The 26,904-nt window shown below is 40.2% G+C and overlaps 3 protein-coding genes across 11 annotated transcripts; 2 read left to right on the plus strand and 1 right to left on the minus strand.

Moving 5' to 3' along the window:
* Positions 1–750: 750 nt before the first annotated feature.
* Smg5 (Smg5 nonsense mediated mRNA decay factor) lies at positions 751–4,747 on the plus strand. Its single transcript, XM_011311541.1, has 4 exons — positions 751–1,357; positions 1,470–1,692; positions 1,766–1,930; positions 2,008–4,747. The coding sequence occupies exons 1-4, from the start codon at positions 1,287–1,289 to the stop codon at positions 4,444–4,446; spliced, it is 2,898 nt and encodes a 965-aa protein (XP_011309843.1). The 5' UTR covers positions 751–1,286; the 3' UTR covers positions 4,447–4,747.
* A 135-nt stretch (positions 4,748–4,882) lies between these two features.
* On the plus strand, positions 4,883–7,438 carry AsnRS (asparagine--tRNA ligase). 2 transcript variants are annotated; one of them, XM_011311543.1, is made up of 5 exons: positions 4,883–4,948; positions 5,165–5,209; positions 5,521–6,761; positions 6,827–7,090; positions 7,172–7,438. In XM_011311543.1, exons 2-5 carry the CDS (start codon positions 5,176–5,178, stop codon positions 7,301–7,303), a joined length of 1,671 nt encoding a protein of 556 aa, XP_011309845.1. In that variant the 5' UTR covers positions 4,883–4,948; positions 5,165–5,175; the 3' UTR covers positions 7,304–7,438. The 2 variants fall into 2 exon arrangements, with proteins under 2 accessions (XP_011309845.1, XP_011309844.1); XM_011311542.1 differs by lacking the exon at positions 4,883–4,948 and having other exon boundaries at positions 4,957–5,209.
* A 76-nt stretch (positions 7,439–7,514) lies between these two features.
* On the minus strand, positions 7,515–25,989 carry Rbcn-3A (Rabconnectin-3A). Of its 8 annotated transcripts, none has more exons than XR_892563.1 (19): positions 25,735–25,989; positions 24,154–24,351; positions 23,894–24,047; positions 23,728–23,808; positions 23,050–23,262; positions 22,543–22,678; positions 22,099–22,478; positions 21,831–21,949; positions 21,668–21,761; positions 21,062–21,251; positions 15,505–20,972; positions 15,174–15,311; positions 13,125–15,028; positions 12,939–13,037; positions 11,763–11,849; positions 10,911–10,971; positions 10,160–10,815; positions 9,895–10,066; positions 7,515–8,150 (listed from the first exon to the last, which is right to left on the minus strand). XR_892563.1 is itself a non-coding variant. In XM_011311545.1 (18 exons), the coding sequence occupies exons 1-18, from the start codon at positions 25,819–25,821 to the stop codon at positions 9,950–9,952; spliced, it is 10,143 nt and encodes a 3,380-aa protein (XP_011309847.1). In that variant the 5' UTR covers positions 25,822–25,989; the 3' UTR covers positions 7,515–9,949. The 8 variants fall into 8 exon arrangements, 6 of the variants coding, with proteins under 6 accessions (XP_011309847.1, XP_011309846.1, XP_011309848.1 ...); XR_892562.1 differs by having other exon boundaries at positions 7,515–9,778; XM_011311545.1 differs by having other exon boundaries at positions 7,515–10,066; positions 21,062–21,212.
* Between the last annotated feature and the right edge of the window lie 915 nt (positions 25,990–26,904).

Genomic DNA, 26,904 nt, shown 5'->3' on the forward strand with positions numbered 1-26,904 from the left:
TTGCGTTGCGGAGTGTTTGAAGGAATGCATTGGTTGCCGGAGTCTCTTGGATACCCATTTTTCTTGTAAAAACTGGGATATATACTATATTATACTGAAAAATTATACATCAGAATCCTCATCGTCGTACTCATGGCTTACACTAGCTTCATCTGGTGAATCTGGCCTGGTTACCAATTCCGTAAATATTTGACGTGTGTGCGGTTTCGTTGGTGTTTTCGGAAATGAGACTGGATATTGGGAGACAACTGGAATCGGGTGGGGAATATGATTCTGGGTTTCTAACTCATTGTCAACGGATGTTAAACGATAATCGGGACAATCGTCTGTCAGATTACGTATAAAATCGAATACCGTATTTCGGGGTAGCGTTTCAAAAAGTGGTGGCATATTTGTTATGGCATAGTCTTTAACATCGACATCCGTGATCGACGTGTCACCTTTGAAAGAAGTGTAAAGGGCGCTGTTCTTTTTTTGTAGCTCAGAAACTTTGGCCGGTTTTTTCTTTATAATTAGATGCATGAGAAAACATTGTTCACCATATAATGCGCTTCGCTGTATAGCATTCATTGCAATTTATTCAAATAACTACTACTATATATAAAAACTAAATAAATTAATCTGTCAAATCTCTTCAATCCCATTTAGACTAGCATGAATTATTCAATTTAAATACCAATTAACTGTACTTATTTTGTAATTATATATAGCACTCGTTTTTTCAAAATAAAAAATGCTAAACATTCCAAGTCTCTTTCATGAATAATTATGAATTATTTTGAATTACTTTGAATTACTTTGAGTGAGTATTGAGGTACGTTAGGAAGTTTCTCTACCAGTTTCAGATATTTCATACCATTGAAAGGTAATTTTCTTCCAAGCAGATCTTTTTCAGCCTATTTTAATTATTTACAAATCTCTAATCAGGTGTACTCCGAGTGAAGAAAAAAAATAATTATTCCGACGCCATATGTTTTACAATCCCACGTATAACATACATCAGTTTATCCTATAGTGCATGCGCACAATGATGCAGTCAAGCTGCCATTCAGTGTGGAGTGTAAAAAATAAATAGTCGATTGAATTTTTTAAAGATAATTCAAGCTGAGAAAGTGAGCACAAGGCCGAATGTCGTGTTTGACGAACGTATTGAGACGAAGATACGCACGTCAGGAGGCAGCAGGCAGATGAGTAACGATGTTCAATATAAAAATGAGAGTAAATCGCGTGAATGGCGAGATGAGTTGATACGACAGGGAAAGGTAAATGTTAATTAACGGATTAAAATGAGAAGATCATACGGTAATTCTGGAGACAGAAGTAACGAGAGTCTCGAGATTACGAGACGATTGTACAGGTGAATTTAATATATTTCATATTTTTTTCCGATTTACGTGGCAATCATGTAATTCCGTTGTCAACTTGTGACATAACCTAGAATTTTTTTTTCACTTGTGCTGGGAATTTAGGGGAGCAACTGATCTTGCAAAAAGACTCGACGAGCAGAAAAGTTGTGCCCTCACAACATCGGATATTTTTACACCTTCCGGGGAAATTTTGAGGACTAGATTGAAAGATTATTGCGAACGACTTATTCTCAAGGATCCAGTAAATCATGCCAGGAAGATTGAGGAGTTATTGTGGAGGAGAGGATTTTACGATGTTATTGCTGCTGCCAAGAAACTTAGGAAGGTAATTATTGAGGAGTGAATGGAGTGATTAAACGAGATGAATGAATTTCAATTTAGGGGAGTGATTTTTACAGGCAAATATCTGGAGTGATGCAGAAAAAGCACTGCTCTCCACCCACTTGCACGTGGGTGTTGGATTTTACCATCACTTGATACTCAGATTACAACAGGAATCTAGGCTTGATTTATCTGGAATTGTGGACTTTGCATTCCCTGGACAGAAAGATCCAGTAGTGATTGTAAGTCCTCGTATTATATTACGGAATCACTTAATTGCAATAATTTTCAATCGTTTTGCTATTGAATTTTATTTCAGAGGGAAACAAAATCTTCAAAGCTGCAATCAGAGGAATTTCGTCAATGTGTCATGAAAATAATTCACAGAAGTTTAATATGCTTGGGTGATCTGGCCCGTTACAGATTGGACTTGGACTCTAACTGGGATCCCATGATTGCCACGAGATACTACAAAATGTCAATAGCCATAGATCCTAACATTGGAATGCCGCACAATCAACTGGGAACATTGGCAGGCAATAAAAATTACGGTATTGACGCCGTTTATCATTATCTGAGATGTATCCTGTGCTCCGAACCCTTCGAGGGGACTGAGGGCAATCTCAAGAGAATCATTTCCACTCATTCCTATTGCGGAAAGGAGAAATTACCATCTCAACGCTGTACTGCGAGGTTATTTACATTGTTGCAGAAATGGGATAATGATTCTTCGAGTATCGAACGGATAAACGAAGACTGTGAAAATTTATTGAGAGAAATAGAGAACAGTTTGATATTTGAAAAAATCGAAACTCACTCACGAAGTTCCCCCATAAAAAGCGAAACAATTGATGATTTTTTCTCAATCCACAAAGCCGAGCAGTCCCCCCATCTGAACGAAGACGTGGTCTTTAAAATGGTTGCCATTTGTCTCATGTCTGTTTCTAAACTCCAATCAAAAAATTCTCCTCACGTCCAGAGCGTCATCGCTTTCATTCTATCACTCCTCTCCAAATTAATTCAAATAACAATAATTCATCTTCAGGAATCAATCATTGAATCATCTTTGTTGAATGGAGAAGACCTTGAGGATAATCTCAACGTCAATCTTATAATTTCTGAGACTGAAAAAGATGACAATGAGAAAGACAAACGACAATCAGCCTCAAATGAGAGGAAGAAAAATGGAAATCTGAATGGAACGCCGAAAAAACCCCGAGACAAATCCAAATATCTATTGAGAAAACTCCGGCGACCTAGAAAGAGATTTAACAGCTCAGATTCCGATGGAAGTGATATTGATGGCCCTGGAATAGGTTCCTCCAGCGACGAACTTAATTCCGATATTTCGGAGACTGACGAAGAGGATGAAATGAGCCAGGGACGTGATGATCCATCGGAGGACGAGATGGAAAATATCTTGAACGAAGAAACACAACCTGAAGCTCCAAAAATCGAAACGAATGGTCACACGGCTCCAGAGGACGAAAACACTTCCACCAAAAATAATCCTCAGGTGACAGTCATTGAACAAAATGAGAAAAATCTATCAAATGAAGATGACAATGCCCAGTCCCCAGATCTGACATTCATAGCTCGACTGAAAAAGCGAAATCTCAGCTCAAAAGATCTATTGAGCATTTTCTGCAGAGAGGAATTGCTACAGTCGATCAAGATCTCCTTCGACTGGATTAAGAGTCACCCTGAGATGGTTAAAATTATTGCAAGGAGCTCGAGGACTCTGTTGCAGAGAATCGTTAATCTATCGAATTTACTGATGATTGAAGTGGACGAGGTTTTAACGGATTTGAAGAAAGATTCTGGGGTTTTGAGGGACAAAGATTGTTTTATGGGGTATGTGAGGTCAATCCCACTGCCTGAGGATAGTGATCTCAAGGGTCTAGACGTTTTGAAGGGAGCACACGAGGATTTGAACTGGGGAATTTTGCGGAATTTCAATATAACCAGAGTAGAGCAGGTATTATTAAGAACTCAGAAAATGGTTTCTCTCGGGGAATATTTGACGAGGGTCGAAGAAGCTGGAGTCAGCTTCGACGAGACACAGAAAGTCCTCTCAGTAAATGATCCCAAGGATGAGGAAATTATTGCGGTGAAAGAAGAGGGGGGGTGTGAGAAGGAGAGTGACAATAACTCGGATCAGTCGAGAGGGAAATTGATGAGACACATGGGGAAATTGTGGTTGAAGGCCGAGGTCAGGGCCCTGGAAAGTCGTCTCAGATCAAAATTAATGTCGGCATATCTGGTGCCTGATCATGAGGCTCTGGCCAAATTTATGCCTGTGCTCAAGAAGCTCATGTATGCCAAAAAATTTATCATCGTTATTCCATCTGTTGTTGTTCAAGCTTTGGACGAAGTGAAACGCACTAGCAGTCAAGCACGTGAAGCAACAAGATGGTTGGAGACTCAACTTCGAAAAGGATCGAGATTTTTGAGAGCTCAGAGGCCCCACGAGCACTTGGCTCTGCCCTACATCAAGGGGCCAAAGCCCAAGGACAAGGAGGCTTGGTCATTCTTTCAAATTATCGAATGCTGTCATTATTTAACACAACAAAGCAATGTGGGACTCACCAGTGAATCTGGATCTCCTGTCGTTACACTCCTGACGGGCACTTCCGTTGAAGAGAGGAAGTCATCGACATTCAGCAGCGATGGTCTGGCTAAAACAGCGGGAATAAATCTTGAACACATTGAGTCCTTTCACACAAAATGGAAAACATCGAGCAAGAGCCACGGTTGAAGGTATTCCATTAATCATCGAGTTTCCTGGCTACAATTGACATGATCAAGTCGTCGATCAAGTGACCAAGAGGGCTATAAACTGAATCACTCGTTGAAGGATATCACAAACAATCTTGATACATTGAAGACAACGCACGAATTCAGTGGGTTGGAAACCCAAGAGGAATTAACCGATCATTTATGGTGGAAATATCTCCATAATATCTCCATTTTTCTGTTCTCTTCTCTGTATTTCTCTTTCGAGGATTTAATAAAGTATTCTTTTCATTTATATCGATGAATCTTTTGTATCAAAATAATATTCTTGGTCAGAAGTTGTTTTTCTTTCAATTCTCAGAAATCTTCCTAGTCGGAAGTTCCCGGCGTCATTGGCGTCACCGGCTTGTACATATCTCTGTGTGAGATCGTTATATATATATATATATGTACGTATTGAACTATTCTTCACATAACCTCGAGTCCAACAATCCAACACACACAACACGGCAAGTCACTACGAGGTAAATCACCACAATAATTGTTGAAACTCGGCGATGCAACTATTGCGTCAGACTATTTCACCACTCGACTAAAAAAGCGGGCGAGCGCCTCGTGCGCACGTTTTTTGTATTATTCATTGTTATTCGCTACAAAATTTTTGGTGCACGACTTTAGAGTAGTTATATATATATCGGAGTGATCAAAACTGCACCATATTTTTTCTGCATTTTTTACAGGAGTGAGTGAAATGCCGGAGGAAAATCTCTCGAAACTGTCGCTAGGTAATATTCCACTCGAATTATTTTTCTCTCACACATTATGTTATCAATTGTGCATTAGACGGTAAGATAGACATGACACGTATTAAAAAATTTATTGGACAGATCGAAGGCTCTGATTGGCTACATTTTTTTTTGTCCAATTTTTACACGGAAATTATGGGAGATTTTCGATTTTTTTTTGCGAGGCAATTAATATTAGTACATAATCACTGATTCTTGAAAGGATATATTTTGAGAAAGTTTCCTCGAACATAAAAATATAAAAGAATAAAAACTGAATTCTATTGAATAATAATATTCTCATACAATAGGAGGCATTTACACCTCCGAAAAAATAGGTAACGACGAGACTGGAGATGGCACGGAGGAAAAACCATTCAAAACCATACTCCAGGCGATGCGTTTCGCAAAGAAAGAGCCCTTCCCACCTATATATCAAGATTCAAAGGATGATTCTAAAAAGTACGAGCCTGCGGCTAAATCCCAACTGAAAAAAATCCAAAAGATCTGGCAACGTGAACAATACAAGAACGAAGAAAAGGAGAAGAAACTCCAGGAGGATGACGTAAAACGTCTGAAGAACCTGGAGGAAGCCAAATCCGTCGTCATCAAGGAGGACGAGTCACTGCCCCCAGCGACTCGCATAAAAATTCAATTGGGTGGAGAGTTCAGGGACAAGAGAGTGAAAATTTTCGGTTGGGTCCACAGACTGAGAAGACAGGGAAAAGCCTTGATGTTCATTACCCTGAGAGATGGAACAGGTTTCCTTCAGTGTGTTCTCAATGATAAATTATGTCAGACTTACGATGCACTTGTTCTGAACACCGAAGCCTCTGTCGAGCTCTTCGGCACCTTGACGATCGTCCCTGAGGGAAAGACAGCACCTGGTGGTCATGAATTGGCCGTTGATTTTTGGAGATTGATTGGAAATGCTCCTCCGGGGGGTGCAGACTCAATTTTGAACGAGGAGGCTCATCCTGACGTTCAACTGGATAATAGACACATTATGATTCGAGGGGAGAACACCTCCAAAGTTCTCAGAATGAGGTCTGTCTTACTCCAGGCGTTCAGAGATCATTATGAGGCTCGCGGTTACTGCGAAGTCACTCCCCCAACTCTCGTCCAGACCCAGGTGGAGGGAGGATCTACACTCTTCAAGTTGGATTACTTCGGGGAAGAGGCTTTCTTGACTCAGAGCTCTCAGTTGTACCTGGAGACTTGTATTCCTGCCTTGGGAGATGTTTACTGTGTCGCACAGTCTTACAGAGCTGAGCAGTCAAGAACTAGAAGGCATCTTGCTGAGTACAGCCATGTGGAAGCCGAATGCCCATTCATTACGTTCGATGATTTGTTGGATAGTCTGGAGGATCTGGTTTGTGATGTCGTTGACAGGGTTTTGAAGTCGCCATTCGGCAGCTTGGTCCAGGAACTCAACCCTTCATTCCAGCCTCCCAAGAGACCATTTAAAAGAATGAATTATACGGAGGCTATTGACTATCTCAGAGAACATGGCATCACTAAGGAGGATGGAAGTTTTTATGAGTTTGGAGAGGTAAAATTTTTTTTTTACATGGTTCTTTTTTTTTATGTGGGAAATTATGAAATTTTTTTCCTCAGGATATCCCAGAGATGCCAGAAAGAAAAATGACCGACCAAATTAATCAGCCAATACTGCTCTGTCGCTTTCCAACTGAGATAAAATCCTTTTACATGTCGAAATGTCCAGAGGACAATCGTCTAACTGAATCTGTTGATCTTCTCATGCCCAATGTCGGCGAAATTGTTGGAGGCTCAATGCGTATCTCGGATTATGAGGAATTGCTCCAGGGGTACAAAAGGGAGGGCATCGACCCCACAGCTTATTATTGGTACACTGATCAGGTAAATCCACTGAGTCATCAAAATAAATGTGTATTTTTGAAAAAAAAGAATTATTCTCGAATAACCCATTGCCCATTTCAGCGTAAATATGGAACATGCCCCCATGGAGGGTACGGCTTGGGACTCGAGAGGTTCGCTTGCTGGTTGCTCAACCGATATCACATTCGTGAGACCTGTCTCTATCCACGTTTTCTGGAACGTTGTCGACCATAAAAAAACAGCTATTCTCTGCATTCCACCTTCTCACGTACACCCGGGCTTTATTATATATACTATCTTAGCAATCTAATGCTAATTCTAATGCTAAATATGTATTGAGAAGTGAATAAACAAAATTTGAAAAATTAATTTTTATTCTTTATCCTCTCTCTATAGCCAGGAACTGCAGATTGTGAATGAAAGGAAAATAAATGACAAAAAATCATCTGCTTCAATTTTTTTTTCTCATTTTCAATAGTTACAATTTACATACGATTAATTGGGTATTCAAGTATACAACGCGCTGCAAGCTCGCTCCATGTCTTCACTGTTGAATGTTTCTCCAATAAAATTGAAATTTCAATGGCAATTCAAATGAATAATATCACTGAGAAGTCACAGAAAAAAAAAACTGAAATCACTTTATCATATTGGAAAATAATCGAAGAAAATTCCGAAATAAATGTGTACAATACTGTCAATTGACTATTACTTACTAACATTTTACATAATCCATTTGTGTTTAATTCCCTCATTTTAACATCTTAATAATTAAGAATATATTATTATTATATCATACTGCACTTTTTTCATTATTCTTTGTTATGTGAATTATTCCTCTCTACATAATATTTATATTATATACATACACACATATATTAATTAACATGTAATAACCTTGTATAACATCATCAACAATTTATTACCTGAATAATAGGATTGCCTTAATCAATCACTGATCAAGACTGAGTGCAGATATTATAATGATTCATCCTCTCTCAATCGATCATTTAATTATTGTTTCGTCAACGAGTCGATGCTTAAGCCTCTTTCCACGTGATTCCATCCCCCCGAGATTAATCTGCGTTACAGGTATTATCCGATTAACTTTCTACTGACTTTAGTTTTTTTCGATTAGTCTTCTATTAATTGATGGTATAAGCGTAGCAATTGTGGGATTTTTTTTTAATCGAGAAACTGTTCGGATTCATTGATTCGTCCGAATTCGCCTTGTATAACAGGGGTCTACTGTAATTATGCAATTTTAGGTATTGGAATGTCTGGGAGATTTATTATAGATGCAATTTCTCCAAATTCTGCATTCATTTACTGAAACATCTGCTCCGGAGGATAAACAATTTTCACATGATGAGATGTGATAAACTGCCGCTTCACCACTCCAACAGAAAATAATTCTATCCAATTATTTTCACAATAGCGAACTGCGGTATAAATTAATGTGATGATTGCACAAGCAAGCAAATAAATAATTCAGGGATGTCTTCTCAATTTTGAGATACTGAAAATCCATCTATTCACTATTTTTTTTTTAATTTATACTCTGATTAATTTTGGGTTGAGGTCTAGGGGAGATTCAGTAACTGAAAATTGTTGGCTGCAGAGACACCACCGAATTAACCATTCGGTCGTATTTAAATGGCGCAATAATCGATTTGCATAAAAAATGGCTAATAATTTTCGTCAATATTAAAAGACTTTTTTTCTGATTGAGCATGGCAGAGAATAAACCGATAAAAAAGGAGGAAAAATGTTGTTCTCTCTTTATAAATTTAAAATATTGCAGTCAGTATTTGTGATTCATATGTGCACATATAAAGGACCTCTCGGTGGTACAATGTATATTATTCATTCGTTCGAAGCTTGTGAACGGACAGACGTTTGTCGCAACTTTCATCGAGATTTGTATGATAAATATAATTTATTTAGATTCATTAATTGTTGTATTCTCGCTGATAAGAAAGCTAATATAGTCGACATCTGTTACGTTTATTTTCAGAAACGTCAACTGATTTCGCACGTGAATATACGATTCAACACACATTATTATCGTATTTCAATATAATTTTGTACGTTTATTTATACGAATTGATTTTAATACGAAAACGAGTTAACGTTGACATATATTATTTATCCAGAATAGAAATATATGGAGAAAATCAAAATATAGAGGAGTAGAAAGCTAAATTTCTAAGATAAAGATTCAATGGAGAGATTGAGAAAATAGGCCATTCGATTTAGCTCAAATGCGCTTAAAAGTTTGAGGAAAAATAATTCTTTTTTTGTCTTATTTCTTCACAGCGATGAGGTATTAATTACTCTATTGGTTTGTATACTTGAAAAAATAATATTCTTCTAAGAAGAATGTTGAATGAAAAAATCATTCAGTAGTGATGTTTTTTAATCACTCAATTACTGAATTGTATAGTTTGGAAAGATAAATTCGCCTGTAAGTTATCACTGAAATATTGTTCAGCTTTTTTTTATCGCTTCTAAGAAGCTAGCGAGTAGCGTTTATTATGTCTAAAGGCAATGGTGACACTCGTAACTAATTAGAAGGAATGTACTCTTAATAAATAATAATCAATTTATTCATGTGCATAGTGTGAGTTATCCGTCGACTCGACGAGGGAACATGTTGGCAGTGACGTTTGGATTCAATTGAAGGAAGAAATAGCCTTATTAAAGATTCTGAAAAATTATAAAATCGGAATTGAACGTGAGGTTTGAGGCGAGTACATTCTTCTGGTGAGTGTAGCCATTGCTCATCGTTACAGCGTGGTTTTGGTAGCGTTTCGATTACTTACTAGAATAGGAGAATTATTCTGGGGGGTTCGATTCCTTTTTCGGATTCTCGTGATGCTAGTAGAGGGTGTGAACTATACAGTCCCGTTCCGGTAACTGACGTACCTTCATCGACCCATCAGCACCGCAAGAAAATAATCTACCGGCCGAGTCTACATGTAATTGCGTTACACCCTAAAATTTATTATTTTTCAAATCAGTCTTTTGCCTAAGTTCATTAATTAAAATAATACTTTATGCTGAATAGAATTTTTTTAAAATGCTTACTTGACCGATATTTTTGAAGAAACTTGACCTGGGATGCTCCGCAGGGAAGGAATACAATAGGGAATGAACAGTGAGACCCCACACCTTGATATCACCATCCCCAGCTCCGCTGACGAAGAACTCCTCATGGGGATCGAGGGCCAAGCACTTTATGGCTGACTCGTGGGCCTGGAACCTGTGCCTCTGCTGTCTCTGTCTCACATCGAAAATATTGACATCTCCCTTTTTTCCTCCACTGATCAACAATTGGTGCTGGGGAGCCAGAATAACTGAGCTTGCTCCCTGATCGTGACAGGTGAATCCCTGAACGAGAGATTTATTCTGGGGCAGGAGTGTGTCCCAGAGTGCGACATTTCGACCCTCGGAACCGTGACCAGCTGTTGCAACGAGACTGCATGCCCCGAGAAACACAAAGTCCGCTGTGACTTTGCTGTGGCATTGGTAATTGAAGAAGGGCCTGGCTGTTCCCTCTCTGCAAGCAACTTGGAAGAGGGATAGATGACCATCTGAATCAGCAACACCAAATTTATTTCCATGCTGAGCAAAACGAACACGAGTAACTTTTGCAAAAGTTCCTGGTGGACGAGGAGTTGCCACTGCTGTTTGGTGGCCCCATTCCCACAGAGAGACTGAACCATCTTGAGATCCCGTTAAGTCTACAAGATTCACACCATCCATTCAAATTTTATTGAGTTCATATTGATTCATTGCTGGCAATAATTCTATAAGAGTAAATATTGCAATAACTTACACAAAGGTAGAAGTGGGTGTGCAGATACCCTCCTAATACCATCGATTTTATGTTTCAGTATCTGATCAAAGAAATTAAAAAAATCACTTCATTATTATCAATCACAATTTTCAATTGAATTTGAAACGCTAAACATTTATAATGTTGAACTTAGAAAAAACGGGAATGTAACAGGTAAGTCGATCAAAGACAAAATTCACTTGTGAATTAAACGAATGTCGAATAAAATTCGTGATTAATGATCGCTCATTGAGCTCATGCTTAATGATAAAAATATTTTGTTATCGAAAATTCAAGAGACCCATCGAGCACGAGACACTTATCCATGGAAATATTATGATAGCTGAGTGACTCTTTATCTAGCAAACGAACCCATAGAAGATGCAAAATCAAACAGTGTCACATAAATAATAAAACCGTCCAATCATGCACAAGGATGATTTTACAAAAATGCAGAAATCAACAATAATCAAGCGATCGCACTCTAATAATAAACTGTACATGTGAATGTGTAGCGGTATAAAATTTACTTGAATTCCTTCTATTTCGATCAAAACTTCACAAAAAATTGACAATAAAAAACATGCCTGAATAATTGATCCTGAACCATCAATTCAATTTCAATAACAAAACAAGGAAATCGATTCAATAATTAATATATTTCTCTGCGAATATTTTGAGTTTTACCAGAACAGTTCAGATTCAATTAATCGAATGACTGACTCTTCATCTTGATCAGGATTAATAAAAAAAAGAATAATGAATAATCAATGATTATGAAAAATATTGAGTTTCTTTGATTTTCGTGGTTTTTTTTATTTATTTTTTTTGTCGTTAGAATGTTAGTCTCACCGGCTTCAACAAGTGTTTACTCCTATCAGCAACAAACTGACAGAAGCGCAGGTCGTGGGAGCCAGGGAAAGCGGGCATCCCCTTCATCTGTACGAGCGCGTGAGCCATCAGGTCAGTGACGCAGACCAAGTTATGGATGTTAGGCAAGCATTGAACAAGCAACATTGTCTCCGTCACCACTTGTGCGTTACCCCCAAACACATATATTTAAAGTAATAATAAAAAAAAAATTGAAAAAAAAATATCGACGCTGTTAGAAATTTCTATCGTGATTTCTTTCGTTGACAAACGAAATATCAATGTTCATTTCTAACAGTGTATCCCTCCCTAAAACTCCTCACAATTCGACAAGATTAATTTTCTCCATAATGATGAACCGATAATCAATGGAAAAGAAAAGATTAATGTACCCCGGAGAATGAGAATTCTTCGATAGGTTCATGCAACTAGTCAGAGATAAATCAATATAAAATTGGTTTTTTTAATATACAGGTTCTTTTCTCTTCATTAATCTCGTACCCGTTGCGATATTGACACGTGATATTTTCGGTTGAAGAACGTTAAATAAAAAGGAAGTCAGTAGAGAAAGAGAGAAAGAGAGAGAGAGAAAGATTATTGAGGGGAGCACTGAAAAAAAATAAAATGTACGCAACTCCGTTGGGAATATTGTGAGTTTCGTTTCTTCAGTGGATATTCTGGAATCAATGGATTTAAATGGACAAATCATACATTTCATTTTTTTCCGTGTAATATCACATTTTAATTCGTGTAATTAGTGCTGTTAATGATTAAGACAGATAACGTCACTGCGAGGTGCCCATTGTCGATTCAAATGAATAGATAGATATTGTGTGATAGGTCTAAACAGAAACTTTAAGCCACTATGGATTACAGTTATTATGTATAATTGTAGTGTTACTCCTACGGGGTTTTCATCGATAAATATAGAGCATTGGAAGTACAGTTAAATTCTGATAAATTTATACTATTAAATTCGATTTTGCCTTCATCCACCACAACTTTGAGAATATTTTCACGTAAAGTTTCTTCACATCGTGTAAAGCGTTGGGTCATGAGTCGCAAAAGTCGTGAGTAGTGACGGATATATTTCTTATATTCATGTTGTAAGACAGTGATTATGATTACAATAATTAAAAAATAAATTGAATGACTTACGACACTTGCGCCACGTCCACTTTGACTGGCTATTCCTGATTGGGGTTGAGGGCTATTAGATTGAGGACTCTGGGCTAATAGTGGCCTATCAGCTGCCGTCTACGATAAATCCCAATGAAATACTTTAGTTTTTCTATTAAGAGAAGTATCGGAGAGTGGACAAATGGTGAATTAAAAATTGCTTACTTGTATGACTAGAAAACTGGTGGGTGGGACAGGTTCCGGATCGACCTGTTTATTCAAATTGATAATATCAAACTCGCACTCATCCTCTAACCAGCTAGGTAACTCCAGCAGCAGAGATATATCCATTTCCTGAACTTCCCTCGGCGTAGCAAGAGCCATCAACCCAGGATTAACCTGATTAAGACAGAAGGCACTAATACTATCCTGTTCTTTATGAATTATTCTGACTGGTTCAGGAAGACTAGTCGTTCCAGAATCACTTCCTTTATCCTCTCCCCTGGTATTTCCATCGACATTGGTCTGACTCTCGAGAACAGCGGACAACGATCGCCTCTTTCCAAAGACCGCACGAATGAATATATCCTGAACAGTCTCCTGCCTCACCAAATACGACCAGAGTCTGTTGGCAGGAGCAGCTGATGCCAGTCTCGTGTTAAATGGTGTATTTTCCTTTTCTAACAACGATCTGTACTTGTGAATTGCTGGTTTACCAGGGGTTGGTGCAGGATCTGGCGCACATCCGGAGATAAAGTGAACAGGCGGTGGTCCTTTTGATTCCAATTCCTCCCTCAGTGTCTCCTGCCACTGTGCAGCTATTCCCAGTGTTCCATGAATCAAGGGACTACTCACTGGCAATTCCTGCATCTCAATTCCAGCGACAGTCAAGAAATCCTGAAGCTGCTGCTGAAGTATCTTAACAATAGCTAATCTCATAATACACCAGCTGTAAGACGTTGGATTTGAGTGCTCTGTGTTATCCTTTGGTTTGTTCTTTGGTTTCACATTAGTATCAAAAACATCCTCTTCGTCATCGGATGAACCCAAATCGGAAACAGCTGAATCCGATGAATCATAATCAATTTCATCAGCATATTCACTCTCAATTCTGGGTTTCATGAGAAAATACGAGATCATGCTCATCTGAGGCGAAACAAATTGCTCTCGATAGGTCGGTTTATCCTCCTTTATATTCGGCTGTTGTCCAGTAAATTGTCCCAACAATTTCATATTCAACTTGACTCGCTGTTTGGTCAACGATGTCATAGTATTCCAAACACCACCAGCCGCTGCTTGCAGATCACCCGAGAAACTGTCAGCACGCTCTACCACAATGTTAGACGGTCTATTCGATGTGCTAGCTATTCTCACTAATTTTTTAACACCACCACCAAAGAGAGTGGCCCATGTATTATTGTCAAATCTATGACCAACTAGACGATAAAGTATGTGGCTGTCACAGCTCGAGAGAGCATAGACAAAGAGGCTCATGAATGTGGCGACAAAGGCCTCGCAGAGAAGTATATTGAGCTTCGGTGTATCTTCATCTTTTTCCCTAGCTAGGAGGGCTCGGAGATTCGTTACACCTGGCCATTTTGCTGGTAGAGTTGTTATTATGACTCCCTCGTCCGTCGAGTAACGACGACTGTAACGATTCGAGGCGACTAAATGACCACCTGAGAATGCCTCAACCTCAGCTACTGCGGGAAAACTGTCCGGTTGGTGATGTTTCATCACGAAAGTGTCAGAGTCACACAAGGACTGGTAAATGCATGCGCTTAGAGCTACTGCCAGGTCTCGCATTATGAATACTTCGCAGTAGTGGGTGTTCCGATTGGGTGTTGGTGGTGAGCGCAATTCTACGAGGGTTTGCAGCATATCGTGGGCCAGGGACTGCAGATGTCTAACTGGATCTGCTACCACTGTTTTGTTGCACGCCACGCTAGCTGACAGGAGGGGAAGAGTGGTGGGGAAGGGAAGAGGAGAGAGGAGTTGTTGCTGAGTTTTCTCTTGTTGGAGCTCTTGGAGAAGAAGAACGAGCTCCATACGGACGGAGGCTAGACCGCCACCTGAGGCCCCGTGCAGGGAGCAGTAGGAGAGCAGAGTACGGAGAAGTGTCTCGTTTGCTATGAGACAATGCAAAATTGGGCAATTGGTTATTGATAATTTTTTTTCCTCTTTGAAATTCAATTTTCAGCACATCTTTCACTTTTATATTTACACAAATGAAAAAACCACGGCGTCCACGTGTTATATATATTTGTTAGTTACCTTTGAGCCACTTTTTCCGTCTTGCGGCTCTCTGCACTTTAGCTTCAAAATCTAGCTTTTCAGCGACTAAAATCTCATGCAACGTGGGCTGCTCACCAGGTCTGTACGGTGCAACGTCGTCAACCATACCACCTTCGTCTGGAAATGCACATCGAAAAAAAAAAAACATCGTAACACAGAAAAACACAGCACAGGACGAAATCAAACATTTCCACCCGTTTCGGTGAAAACATCGAGACCAGTTAATGCCAAATAACGAAAGCTTTATAAGTAACCGTCAAATCTCGATTAGCATCATTAAGAAAATTTTTAAAAATAATGATAAACTTACATTCAATGACATTGGTGACATCTCCATCGGAATTAACACTGTAACTGCACAGCTGCCTAAGAGCATCAACCTCCCTCTCAAGCCAGACGTAGAGTTGATATCTCAGCTGACCTCCGTCCACCTCAAACCCAGTGGCCAGAGTTGACAGCTCCTCCATAAGAATTTTCAAACAAGCCACAAATTTCAGCTGCTGTGCCATAATATCCAGCTGCGGTACCGACTTGATCCCTTCGTCCTCCTTCTCCTCGACCTTAACATCCTTCTTATCCATCTTCATGCTCATCGGCGGTGAGTCAATCTCCTCCGCAGGTTCATCATCATCACCCCAATCGAGCTTCAGCTCTTCCTCCTCCTTCTTGACAGGCTGTGACCAATCCATGGCCGACGCACCCCAGTCCATCCCTGAATCACCCTTCCGAGTATCCCCCATATCCCAGCTAATGATTCCCGTATCAATCTGGACATCCTGCGCCCTGGACTTCAACGGACTATTCAAAAGACTGGGGGTCTCTTCTCCATTGGCATCCATAACTTTGTTCGGAAGTTTGGAAAGCACTTCGAGGGCCAGAGCTGGACAGCCAGCCTTGAAATGTGCATGAGCAGTTGTGAAATACAGCTGTCTCTCCAAAGGAGTGATACTATCCTCCAAAAGCAATTGCTTATCGGGCTGTCCCTTCCCCTCAGTCCCATAACTAAATCCTGACAACATCACTGAAGTTCCTTTCTTTTTGTCCTGCGCAGTAGACGCTATGTACTGTCTTATCAAAAGGGGATGAGTCCTCAGATAAACATAGAAGTTAAATACATTTGGATTGGCTGTCGCTCCCTCGGGCTTCTCAGACTCGTCATTATACTGGGGATGAAGACTCCCGACATTCGTCAGTAGGAGGGTATTTAGTGACCCAGCGTAGTCCTTCAAAAGCCACAGGGCCATGCTCCTCAAGAAGGGATCAGGATGTGCAGCATTGATGTCAGGATTTTCTCCGTTCTCATTACACCCCAGGATCTCCTCCCAGAGCAGTCGCTTAAAATTCGGAGACGTCATGTCATCCTCGTACAGTCTTGCTATAATCATAGCTAATTGAATATCATTGAGTTTGTGAAGGCAGATATCGATAGCGTCACGCAGAGCTCCAGCCAAAAGGAAGAAAGCCGCGGCATGCGCGAATCGCTGTTTTCCAAGCAGGGCATAAGCATTTTTGAGTGCTGCCTTACGCCAACGATCTTCTGAAAAATTATTAGAGAAGAACGCAGTCATTCTCTCGTCCCGTTTGTTCCTAAAGAGTCCCCATACAATGTTCTTCTTCTTCATGGCTAGGTAATAAATGGCCGCGTCCAGTGGATCTTGATTTTGTTGAAAAGCCGACTTGGCGATTTTCTCAATGCACGTTTTCAGAACTGTATTATTTCTAATCCACCAACCGACACCTAATTCCTTAAGAATTGACCACTTCGGTTGGGCTTTTGCGTAGGAGGGAATGAGAGCCAGGAGTTCCTCTTCAGATTCCGAGTGAAAAGCCCAGACTAAATTATTTGTGGAAACCCCTTGTTTCTGGAATTGTGCACGTTGGGCTAGTGGTAGACACTTGATGAGATAATTATAATGCTTCATAGCTAGTAAGAATCGCAAGCCACAGTCGTCGAGTGAATCAGTGGATACGGTTTCACCATCGGGAATCCCCGTGAGATTCTCTTTAGCTATTGCTGTTTTGGCTGCATCGATGGCAAATCGCTCGGCGAAGTCTACGTTGCAAGTGGAGACTGTATCGGCAAGAGCGAGAAGATGCATTTGATCGAGAGAGGATAGCCCGGGTAAATGAGTGTGAGTTAGTAATCGAGATAAAAGTCGTCCCTGTCGAGGGCCAAAGTGCGAAATTCCCTGACGTTCCGGCACAGATGATCTTCTATCCTTCTGACGAGAGCCCTCATAATTGTCATCCAGCATGTCATCGAGGGACTCACCCTCATCCATGTGACCATCGAATAGCTCATTATAATCTTGTTTGTCCTCATTCTGAATTTGCGCCGCACTCGTCTCTTTATCTGCAATGAGGAGTGTCCACAATGGAAGAGGTGAGATTGACGTGATTTCCGCGTAATCCAGAGTGAGTTCTTCAGGTATTTGTGTGGTGGAGCCTCTTGGTTCCAACGGTGAAGTTGTCCCAGTATAGCTCACCGACATCGTTCTAGATCTAGTCCAGCCACTTCGTTGCTTCATTAGATTTTCATCGTCAGCTCGGACAGAACACGAACTCGTAATGCATCTGACTAGATGAGCAAGGATTGCTTTAACCCATCGAATTTTACCCGAATTCAGGAGCTCCATTAATTGTTTAGGATGATACTGAGGGAGTACTGGACAGGCAATACGAGACGCCTCGAAGAGGCCATAATCCGGCATATAATCAAAGCTGACACTGTCATTCTGCATCCCTCGTTTCTTCTTAGCATCCAGCATTGTTAGATTTATACTGCTCACTCTAGAAAGATGTGGCATCGAGGAAACATTGGCTAATCTCCTCTGAGACGTCTCCTGGGCGAGGGTCCGCAAGTCCTCATCCCGAAGATTTCTACTTGCCTGAAATTCGTCGGACTCCTGGTGTTGCAGATTCGAGTGAAAACACTCGTTTTTCGGATTCGGCTTCCACTGCGAATACACATGCATTTCCGAGTCCATTCCAACTACAAGAATACCATCTCTCACCCAAGATATTTGCATGGGAAGTGGTGGAAGACCGTCTGCTGTTGTCAATCTAATTTTTCTGAGCTTCATCCATCGAATTTCATCGACAAATTGAGGCTGCGCCAATGACGACATTTTTCTCAAAATTGGACGATTGGTACTTTGTGACTCTTTCATAGCTTTCATATTGGCTTGAGCCAAATCAGAACATACTGGAGTAAACAGCATGATCTTCGACCCAACACCAACGGTCAAAATATGAGAGCCATCCTCCTTGGACACCCAATCAAGTTGAACTAGATGTTTCTGGGTCAATGGACAAGTGTTTCCATTCTCAATTATTGATTTTCTGAGTGATTGGAGTGTACTGAACGATGGAACTGCTAAAAGACCAGCATTAGTTTTAGTCTCACCATTCTCTCCATTACGCGGTGACCGGATGTCCTCATGAGATAGTGTCTGCAGAACCTGAGTCAATCTCTGCTTCTTCTGGAGATATCTACTGTCGTACAAATAACTCAGATCTAAGTGCTGATCAACCTGAATTCTTGGCAAGTGAATATTTTTAAGATGAATGGTGTCCTCAAGAATCCACTCACTTCCCCCAGTGCTCTCACACTCGTAGATAGCTACGCAGAGATTAACGTATCTCGAGTCAGGATCATTTTTTCCAGGTCTCGTAAAGGACTTTCCATATTTATAAGCACAAGCTATCCTTCCACTGTAAGCCGCACTGATATTCAAAGGCTGACCAGATATATCGATAGTCGACTCCTGATCTTTTCTGATCATCTCCCACTCCCTCCATTCATATTGAAGCTGATCATCATCGCTTTTTGTCACTTTGCACTTCCAAAAACGTACTGTACTGTCACTGCAAGCAGTCACAACGATGTATGGCGCAAAGCATGCGGGATAGATCGATGAACTGCTCAGATGGCCAGCAGCTGGTGCAGCATGAACAACTTCAACACCATCAGGCAGCCCCAACTCTTGGGTACAAACTTTGGTAGTTGTAATTAAAACGTGACTGTTGTGGTGCCTGCGAGGAATAAAAGATGAATCATAATCAACTTGTGATGATCTTCTACTTCGTCCACCAGTTTGACTTTGTCGTCTCGATCTCCTTCCATCTGAGTGTCTACCAGGTGTACCTTCCTCATCCTCATCCTGCACCAGATGAGAATCTGGAACGTACATCATTGATCCTGTAAGATCTGTTGTCTCTGGTTGAGAGGCTATTACTAATCTCCACATGTGAACTGTCGTCCCTTTTGTTGTTCTCTCGAGAACAACAATGTAGAATGGCTCCTCGAAGATGGCAGACTGCTGGAGATCTACCATTGCATCCAGTGTTGATTCCATTAGACCCAAATCTTTAGCTGATGTATCGATACCCGTTTGTTTCTCATCATTTCTCTCTCCAGTTATCAATTGCTCTTGAAAAACATGAAGGAACTGCGTGTTCTGCCAGTCGTGAGTGGCATCTGATATAGCATCAAGCTGAATGATACAGCCAGGCCGAGCAGTCGATTGTTGGGATACGATTTTAATTCGATCGTGCAATGAATGCCGAATTCCATCGTCCGAGGATATGTCTGTCGATAAACTCGCCATCGAGTCCATCATTCTACTTCTTCTCTCCGATATCGATATTTCGGCGAGTAAAGTTCTCGCATCGATAACTGCTTGATATACCCGAAGGCATTGGCCATCACTAGCGACGAAACAAGCGCTCGGTGAATTTGATAAATTACCGAGAGTCGTTGAGGGGAGGAGTGTTGGTATCCAAGCAACATTGCTGAAGGCTGATATCTCGGGGGAGTTTATTCTAGCTAGCTCTGATACTCCACCACTTTTGGATAAAGGACCGACAGCATCCACACGCCAGAGAATGAGTTCACTGCAGAATCCAGTCGCTGACATGATCTCTTTTCTGTAAGCTGAGTCGCTCTGATGATCCGAATGCTCTGAATTCTGAGAGGTCGAAGACTTCGGATTGTACTCTGGGATATTATGATGAGAAGTAGTGACTAGAAGTGGGAGGACTGGATGGCAGGTTATGTCATTAACTCGAAAGCGATGACCTGAGGCCCTGCATGCGTGACCGATCGACAGCACTTGGGAGAATTTTGTTCTGTCGGCGAAGGTCAGCTGCCAGAGATTGAGAGTGCCATTCGAATGCTTGGAAACCATGGATACCATGGGACTGGGGTGTGCCAGAAGATCATGAACTGTCTCTTGAGTCGATTTGGCTTGTTCAGCGGCTGTTGTTGAATTTTGAGATGGTAATATTGGCTTTTGGTCTATGTAATTGTTGACATTTTGCAGGAGTTCTTGGCCTGCTTTTGACGTCAGGGTTGACTGATCCTCATCTTGCTCGATGAGGCTTGGGAGGGGAGTAGGTACTTCATTGCTGAGGTGATCGCTAGGTTTTGTTGAGGATTTTGCCACTTCGCGGATACTTAAGAGCGGACCCCCGGTGTTGTGGGAGTACATAGAGACGTTGTGACTCATTGTGGAAGCGTCACCCAGGGGAAAAGCGTTGGGGATGCGTGTGGAAAAGGAAATCTGGGCTTGGCGAAATGAGCCAGGATGATACTCGTCCAGCCATTCGATGTGCCAGATGAGAAAAGATCCGTCTATTGGGTGGATTGAGAAAAGAAGATCGGGGTTGTGATGCCAATCGCGGAGGAGGGTCTCGATTTTTGTATCAAGAGAGTCGGGCGCGTGATTTATTGTCGACGTGGCGTCGGTGGCTATTGAGTTGATGGACGTTGTATTGCTGAAATTTTTGTTGAGTTGGAAAAAGACTGTCCCGGGTAACGATCTACAACGATTGTTCAAGGAAGTCATTTAATTTTCAGGACCTACCTTAAACTTTGGTGGGAGTGACCACTGTGGGGTAGACTATGATGAGATGATCCCGTGTGAGGTGTGTGATGTTCATCACTGCTGTGCTCTTCCTGACTCATCCCACGTCCAACTCCAGATCTGGTGTTGGGCTGATGCCTCGGAGCTTTCTCTGTGGGACGCGCCATACCGTAACATGATAAGATGCTGCCTGATGAATATAACAATTCTAGCTAGCCATGCAATCATGCCTTAGGAATACTAAATTTTCTGCCTACATGCGCCGAAAGTGAGCATTCTAACCTCACTTCGTTCGGTTAGAAACGTGACTTTCGCAGAAATTTTGGCAGAAAAATCGTATGCAACCCTCGGGAGGATAATCAGACGATAATCGGAGGATAATCAGATAATCAGCCTTCGGCTCGGGTGGTAATTTTGCACGTGGGAAGGACTCGTCTACTTTTGCTCCCTAGGTGAGCAATATACTATACTCTTATCGATATTCTATCCAAAAATAGTCAGCGTTAAAGAGTTTGCGGAATAATTGACATTTTTTTTGTAACACGACCGAATTTGATTAATTTTAAAAGGGAAAAATCTGCAACCGTGCAAAGTGTTACAACGTACTTGGTGTATGTTCGTCCTCTGAATCATGATCAGCGTGGTCTGAATCGTGATGCTGCAGGCTTTCCTCTTTCTCCACTACTTTTCTCGTTAATTCCTGAAGATTCAACAATTTACATGAAATTTTTCATTTAAAATCGACGTGAGAGATTTTTTATCCTCTCACCTGTAGAATATTCTCAGCCTGCATCGTGAAATGCATTTCCTTGTTGTTCAACCAGTGAAGAATGAAATTGGGTTCTCTCTCAGGATCTCCGGTGACGAGACTCGGTACCAGGGGAATATCTATTATATAAATGTATACTACGGTCGTCATTTATCATTGTTTAAAGGATAAAAAATTTTTAAAATAAATAAATATGTATTTTTATAATTCTGATAATCTTGAATAATCATGGGGGAAAATAATATATTTTTTTTTCTATTCAACTCACCAGTTTCCGCGTTGATACTAGCAGCAAGATGAAAATGCATTCCGGGATAGTGCCCACTACCCTGATAATTATTATGAAAATCATGAACCGAATAGGTTGAGGGTAGAGTTGGAAGGGTAGGTGCAGTGTGACCATTCTGGTGTTGCTGTTGTTTAGCATGACGTCGAATGTGGAAACAGGTTTTCATGTGCTTGAGTCGCTGCATAAATCGATGCTTGTGCATACTGTGATGGCGATGCTTTCCATGATGGCCATGTCGATCCGAGCCTTCGAATTGGCTCATATTGGCGAGGCCCTCGATTTCAGGAGGTATTGTCTCAGCCCACACTCGACAGATATTGTCCCGACACGATGTAACTAGCATGTTCGATACTGATCCCCTGAAAGTGCCGATTGAATCGTTATTCAGTGCCCATTTTAATGATGGAACATCGAAAAACTCACTTGGGCATATATTTACTGGTTTTCCTCCAGGATAAGTGAGTCACAGCTCTGGGATGTGCCACATAAACGAAGCCATAACTGTCATTGGGTATTGACTGTCCAAAACCCGTCTGATCCATGCTCCTCATTGGAAATACTATAAATATTTCGCCATTTCATTCATCATTAACTTATTATCTCTCGAGGGGAATTGAAGGGATTCGAAAGGCTTTCAAGGAGCTCGAGTGGTGCAGTCTCAAGGGTCTCATTCAAGGCTATAAAAAGCTTCAAGATAAAAAAAATTCGAACATAAATTTCTCTTTATGCTGAGTTGTTGACTCTTTGATCTTTTATGCAGGATAAAACTAGGTAAGCTGAAATTCTATGTACCATTGAGAACTCCAATCCGTTTTAAATCCATTCAGAAATTACTGAAGGATTTTTTTTTTAGATCGTGTTTTTTATTTTCATTGGAGCGGATGTGTTGGAATTTTTTTTATTCTACTCGGTATTTTCGAGAATACTCACATTGTTTATTCTCGAACCATATTTTAACGAGTCTGTCGTTGAGCCCGGTAGTAGCGAACAGAGTGCCATCCGGACTGAAACTCATCAGATGAACTGGTATAGCCGTTCGACATTTCCAAACGCAATTCCAGCCTCCAGCGTCATTAGCAGAGGTGGAATCCCCTGGACCGGGGCTTTCAGCTTCGCCGCCAATGGAAAATGTTACCGCCCCAGCTATAACCATCGAAGCCAATAATTTACACGGAACTATTGAAAATATGAGATCGATAATTGTATTTTTATTTTCTATCGTCGCAGAGAAAACAAATGCTTTGTACAAATGGAATATGAGGGTTCGATCGTAGAAATTAATATAAATAATAAATTATTGAAGATGATGGGGCGATGGTGAAGCTTCCTGTTTAGACGAGTAATTGTGAAGACAATTTCCTTTTTAAAAAAAGCGACGTGAAATAAATTAATATTGAGTAAATAAATTCCATAATTGAAATAAAGAATGGCAGAGCTTTATAAAGTCACAAAGCATTGCAGACAATATCAATCGCCTTAATCGGCATTGCGGTCCTGAAGAATGCCTGGTAAAAATTAATTGAAAAGCTTAAGAGAAAAGAAATAAAAAAGTAAATCATGCCAATAACAATTCAATTAAACGTTCATTCTCGATGGGAATGAACTCACGATCTTGGGAAGAGTTTCCTGGTGGATTTTGTTCGGGCACTGGTGCTGGACTTTCTTCTGTATGCGGATTTTTCGCCTTTGCTGCATCATTTGTCACAATGTTTTTTTTTTTTAATTTTCAATTTCAGTGGGAGATAACAATGGGAATTAATGAAGTTTTACTCACTGGTTTCCTCCTGAAAGGGTTGGATATTCTGGTGCCAGAGTTGGAGGAGTTCTCCACCTGTCAGCAGACGAGTTCCCTCGAGATTCCATGAAAGGGACGTGATGTTGGATTCTGTCTGCAGACTTCCGGTTTGAACCCATCTGTACTCCAATTGCTTTCAGAGAAATAAATTTTCTTATTTAACTGACAATTATAGTCTGCGTGGATTTTAAAATAATTTGAGTAATTTCAAGGAAATAATGATTTATGAATGCACTCACGTGTGAGCAAGTGCTGTGGATGAGCGGAGTGGGTTCGAATATACATATTTGATTTTCATAAGCAGCAGCTATTTTGCCCGTGTCAGTGCTACAATCCAAACAGCTGATTCTGATGTAATTATGAACAGCCCCAGGTATTATCTGGACTCTCTCGAAATTGCTCGCGAGAATGACGATGTTGCAGCCAGCTGCATATGCCTGCAACAATCGAGGTCAAATTTTCCTCATTTTCATATTTTTTTCTTCCACTCCCTAAAAATTCATTCATTCTTCAATAACCGCCACTAACACATTAGTCACTTGCTGCAGGAGTTACATAATGTAACCTAATGCTTCTCTCGGAACGACTCATAAATTAGTCGTTATAAACATTCCACGTGAGTTGAACCATCAACGAAAATTGATAAGACCCCGTCAACCTAAATATTAATGACGAACGTGCAGTCATTTCTGTAGCTGTGAGATATCATTATCTCATGTTATTAATACGGGATCATTAATGGATGAAAATTCAGGGGCTGTTGAGGGGAAATAAAAAGAGGATAAATCGAACACAATGCGACCGTCAGTCAATTTCCAGCTGTATCGATTACTCGAGTGAAAAGAAGTCGAGAAAATTGATGGGAAATTAAAGGGAATTCTCTCATTCCCCAATGTATCACTTTACTCTCAAGTTTGAGGGACATTAAAAAATTATTTCAGGGCATTTGGAACTGTTTCGTTCGACCAATTCGCGTTTCATGTTCTGATACAACGATACAAAATATAATGGACGACAAATTCTGGATTATCGCAAAAACGCGACAAAACGCATTACGTATTTCAGCACACAATATGTAAGAAATATATTTTTCGATTTGATCAATACCAATTTATTAAAAAACAAAGGTCTGAAATAATACATCATCTCCATAAAAAAATTCCATTCTAATAAAATGTAAAATGTTTCACAATTGAATAATTCTCAGCCTTCAAACGTGTACAATACTAATTATCAATCGGATATCCTCTTAGTAGACAAAAACATTTATTCAGTCGATGAATATGTATATAAATAATACACGATTTTTTTTTCAGGCTTTGGGATGAAAAGAAAAAATATCCGTACAATGTTCATAAAAAAAATAGTGCTCGTCAACCGCCCAGAAGTCGGAAATTCCCTTATCTCACAATCTAGTCCCACAATCGATTACTCTGTAATTTCCCAAAGATAATCCTCAGTTCTCCCTAAAAATAGATGTCATCCAGTAAAATTCTCCCGCTTTCAGCCCAAAAAAAAGAACACAGCAAAAAAAAAAATAGCCAGTGATAATGCATCGAGACAACGCACACCTGCACAGGGTACATATGACAAGTGGATACTGTTAGATATAAATAGTGTACTCTAGTGTATACGAAAGTGTCATTTAATCAGCTGACTTAATGCACCAGAACTCGATTGTCTACATAAATTCTCGATTCCATCTCCCGTACAGCTATCGACAAAGAAAAAAAATAAACAAAATCAAAAATACCACGAAATATTGAATAATAAATGATGTAAAAAAAAAAGGTGAAATCGAGGGTTCAATAGGAACTCACGGTAAATGATATTCCCTCGACGGAGCCGACAGCGTAGCAGCGGTCACCTGCGTTGCAGGCACCACTCAGTATCTGATGACAATTCATAATCCCCTAGTGCATTATTCAATGATTGAAAAGACAGTATCGAATGATTTCACTGTTTCAATAACTCTGCGGCACAATCACCAACACCCGTGCCAGACACTTTTTCAAGGACTTGTGAGAATTGACATGACACAGTGATCCAGCGGTTGAGAAGCAGCCATCTTTAAATGGAACGACATTTGATGAATGAAAAATTGTCGAGATGGTAAGGTTTCACCTTAATTTTCTCTAATACCGACTGCAATTGTCCCCACCCCATGCACTATGCATTTTAGTTCCAGGACAGATGGCGCCGCGAGTGTTTCTTTCAGTATACCCGGTATAGCGTCACATAAAATGTCGATCGAATGATCTTGTGATTTTTTTTTGAATTTCCAATCGATCAGTGCATAAAAAACATTAAATTAACTCCAATTATTAACTTATTGTTTAACAAAGTGAATTTCATCGTTTATTGACACTTTACATTGAATATTATATTCACTGTGATGATTGAAGAGATGTGAGTGTTGATAGGTAAGACCAAGACTTGAATATAAACTGTGAAATAAATTTGAAATTAATACATGAATAAGTGATGTCATTCACGGGAAATACAGTTGATGCACTCACCTCTTTATACAACTTAAGAGAGAGTTTATAATATTTTCCGACTGTGAGTTTTAATGGTGCTCTCGTTTGTTGAATAATCAGCATGAAGAGGCGGGCATTTTGCCGGTCTTCCATCATGCATTCATTGAAATATGCAATTACACCCAGAGCATCACTTTTCTCTTGCAACTTTTCTGCCAATAAGCAGAACAAAAAAATTGTCGCAGTAACCGAGAGAGCGAAAAAAATTTGCATCGCCAGTGTATATAAAGTGGAAACGTCGAGCTAAAATATAAAAAACAAGTGAACAAGAGAGAACACTTCATCAAGTCGTGAGGTGTTACCTGTGTAATGAGTGTTCCTAAGAAGCAGATGTCCAGAGCAGAGGTGAGTAACGTTATGAGAAAAAATATATTATAAAAATTATCAATTTCATTAACAAACTCACAAATCGCCACGTGAGTCTCGACAATGCATCTCAAACAATTGCAC

Source organism: Fopius arisanus, unplaced genomic scaffold (assembly GCF_000806365.1).
Source record: "Fopius arisanus strain USDA-PBARC FA_bdor unplaced genomic scaffold, ASM80636v1 scaffold00090, whole genome shotgun sequence".
NCBI lineage: Eukaryota > Metazoa > Arthropoda > Insecta > Hymenoptera > Braconidae > Fopius > Fopius arisanus.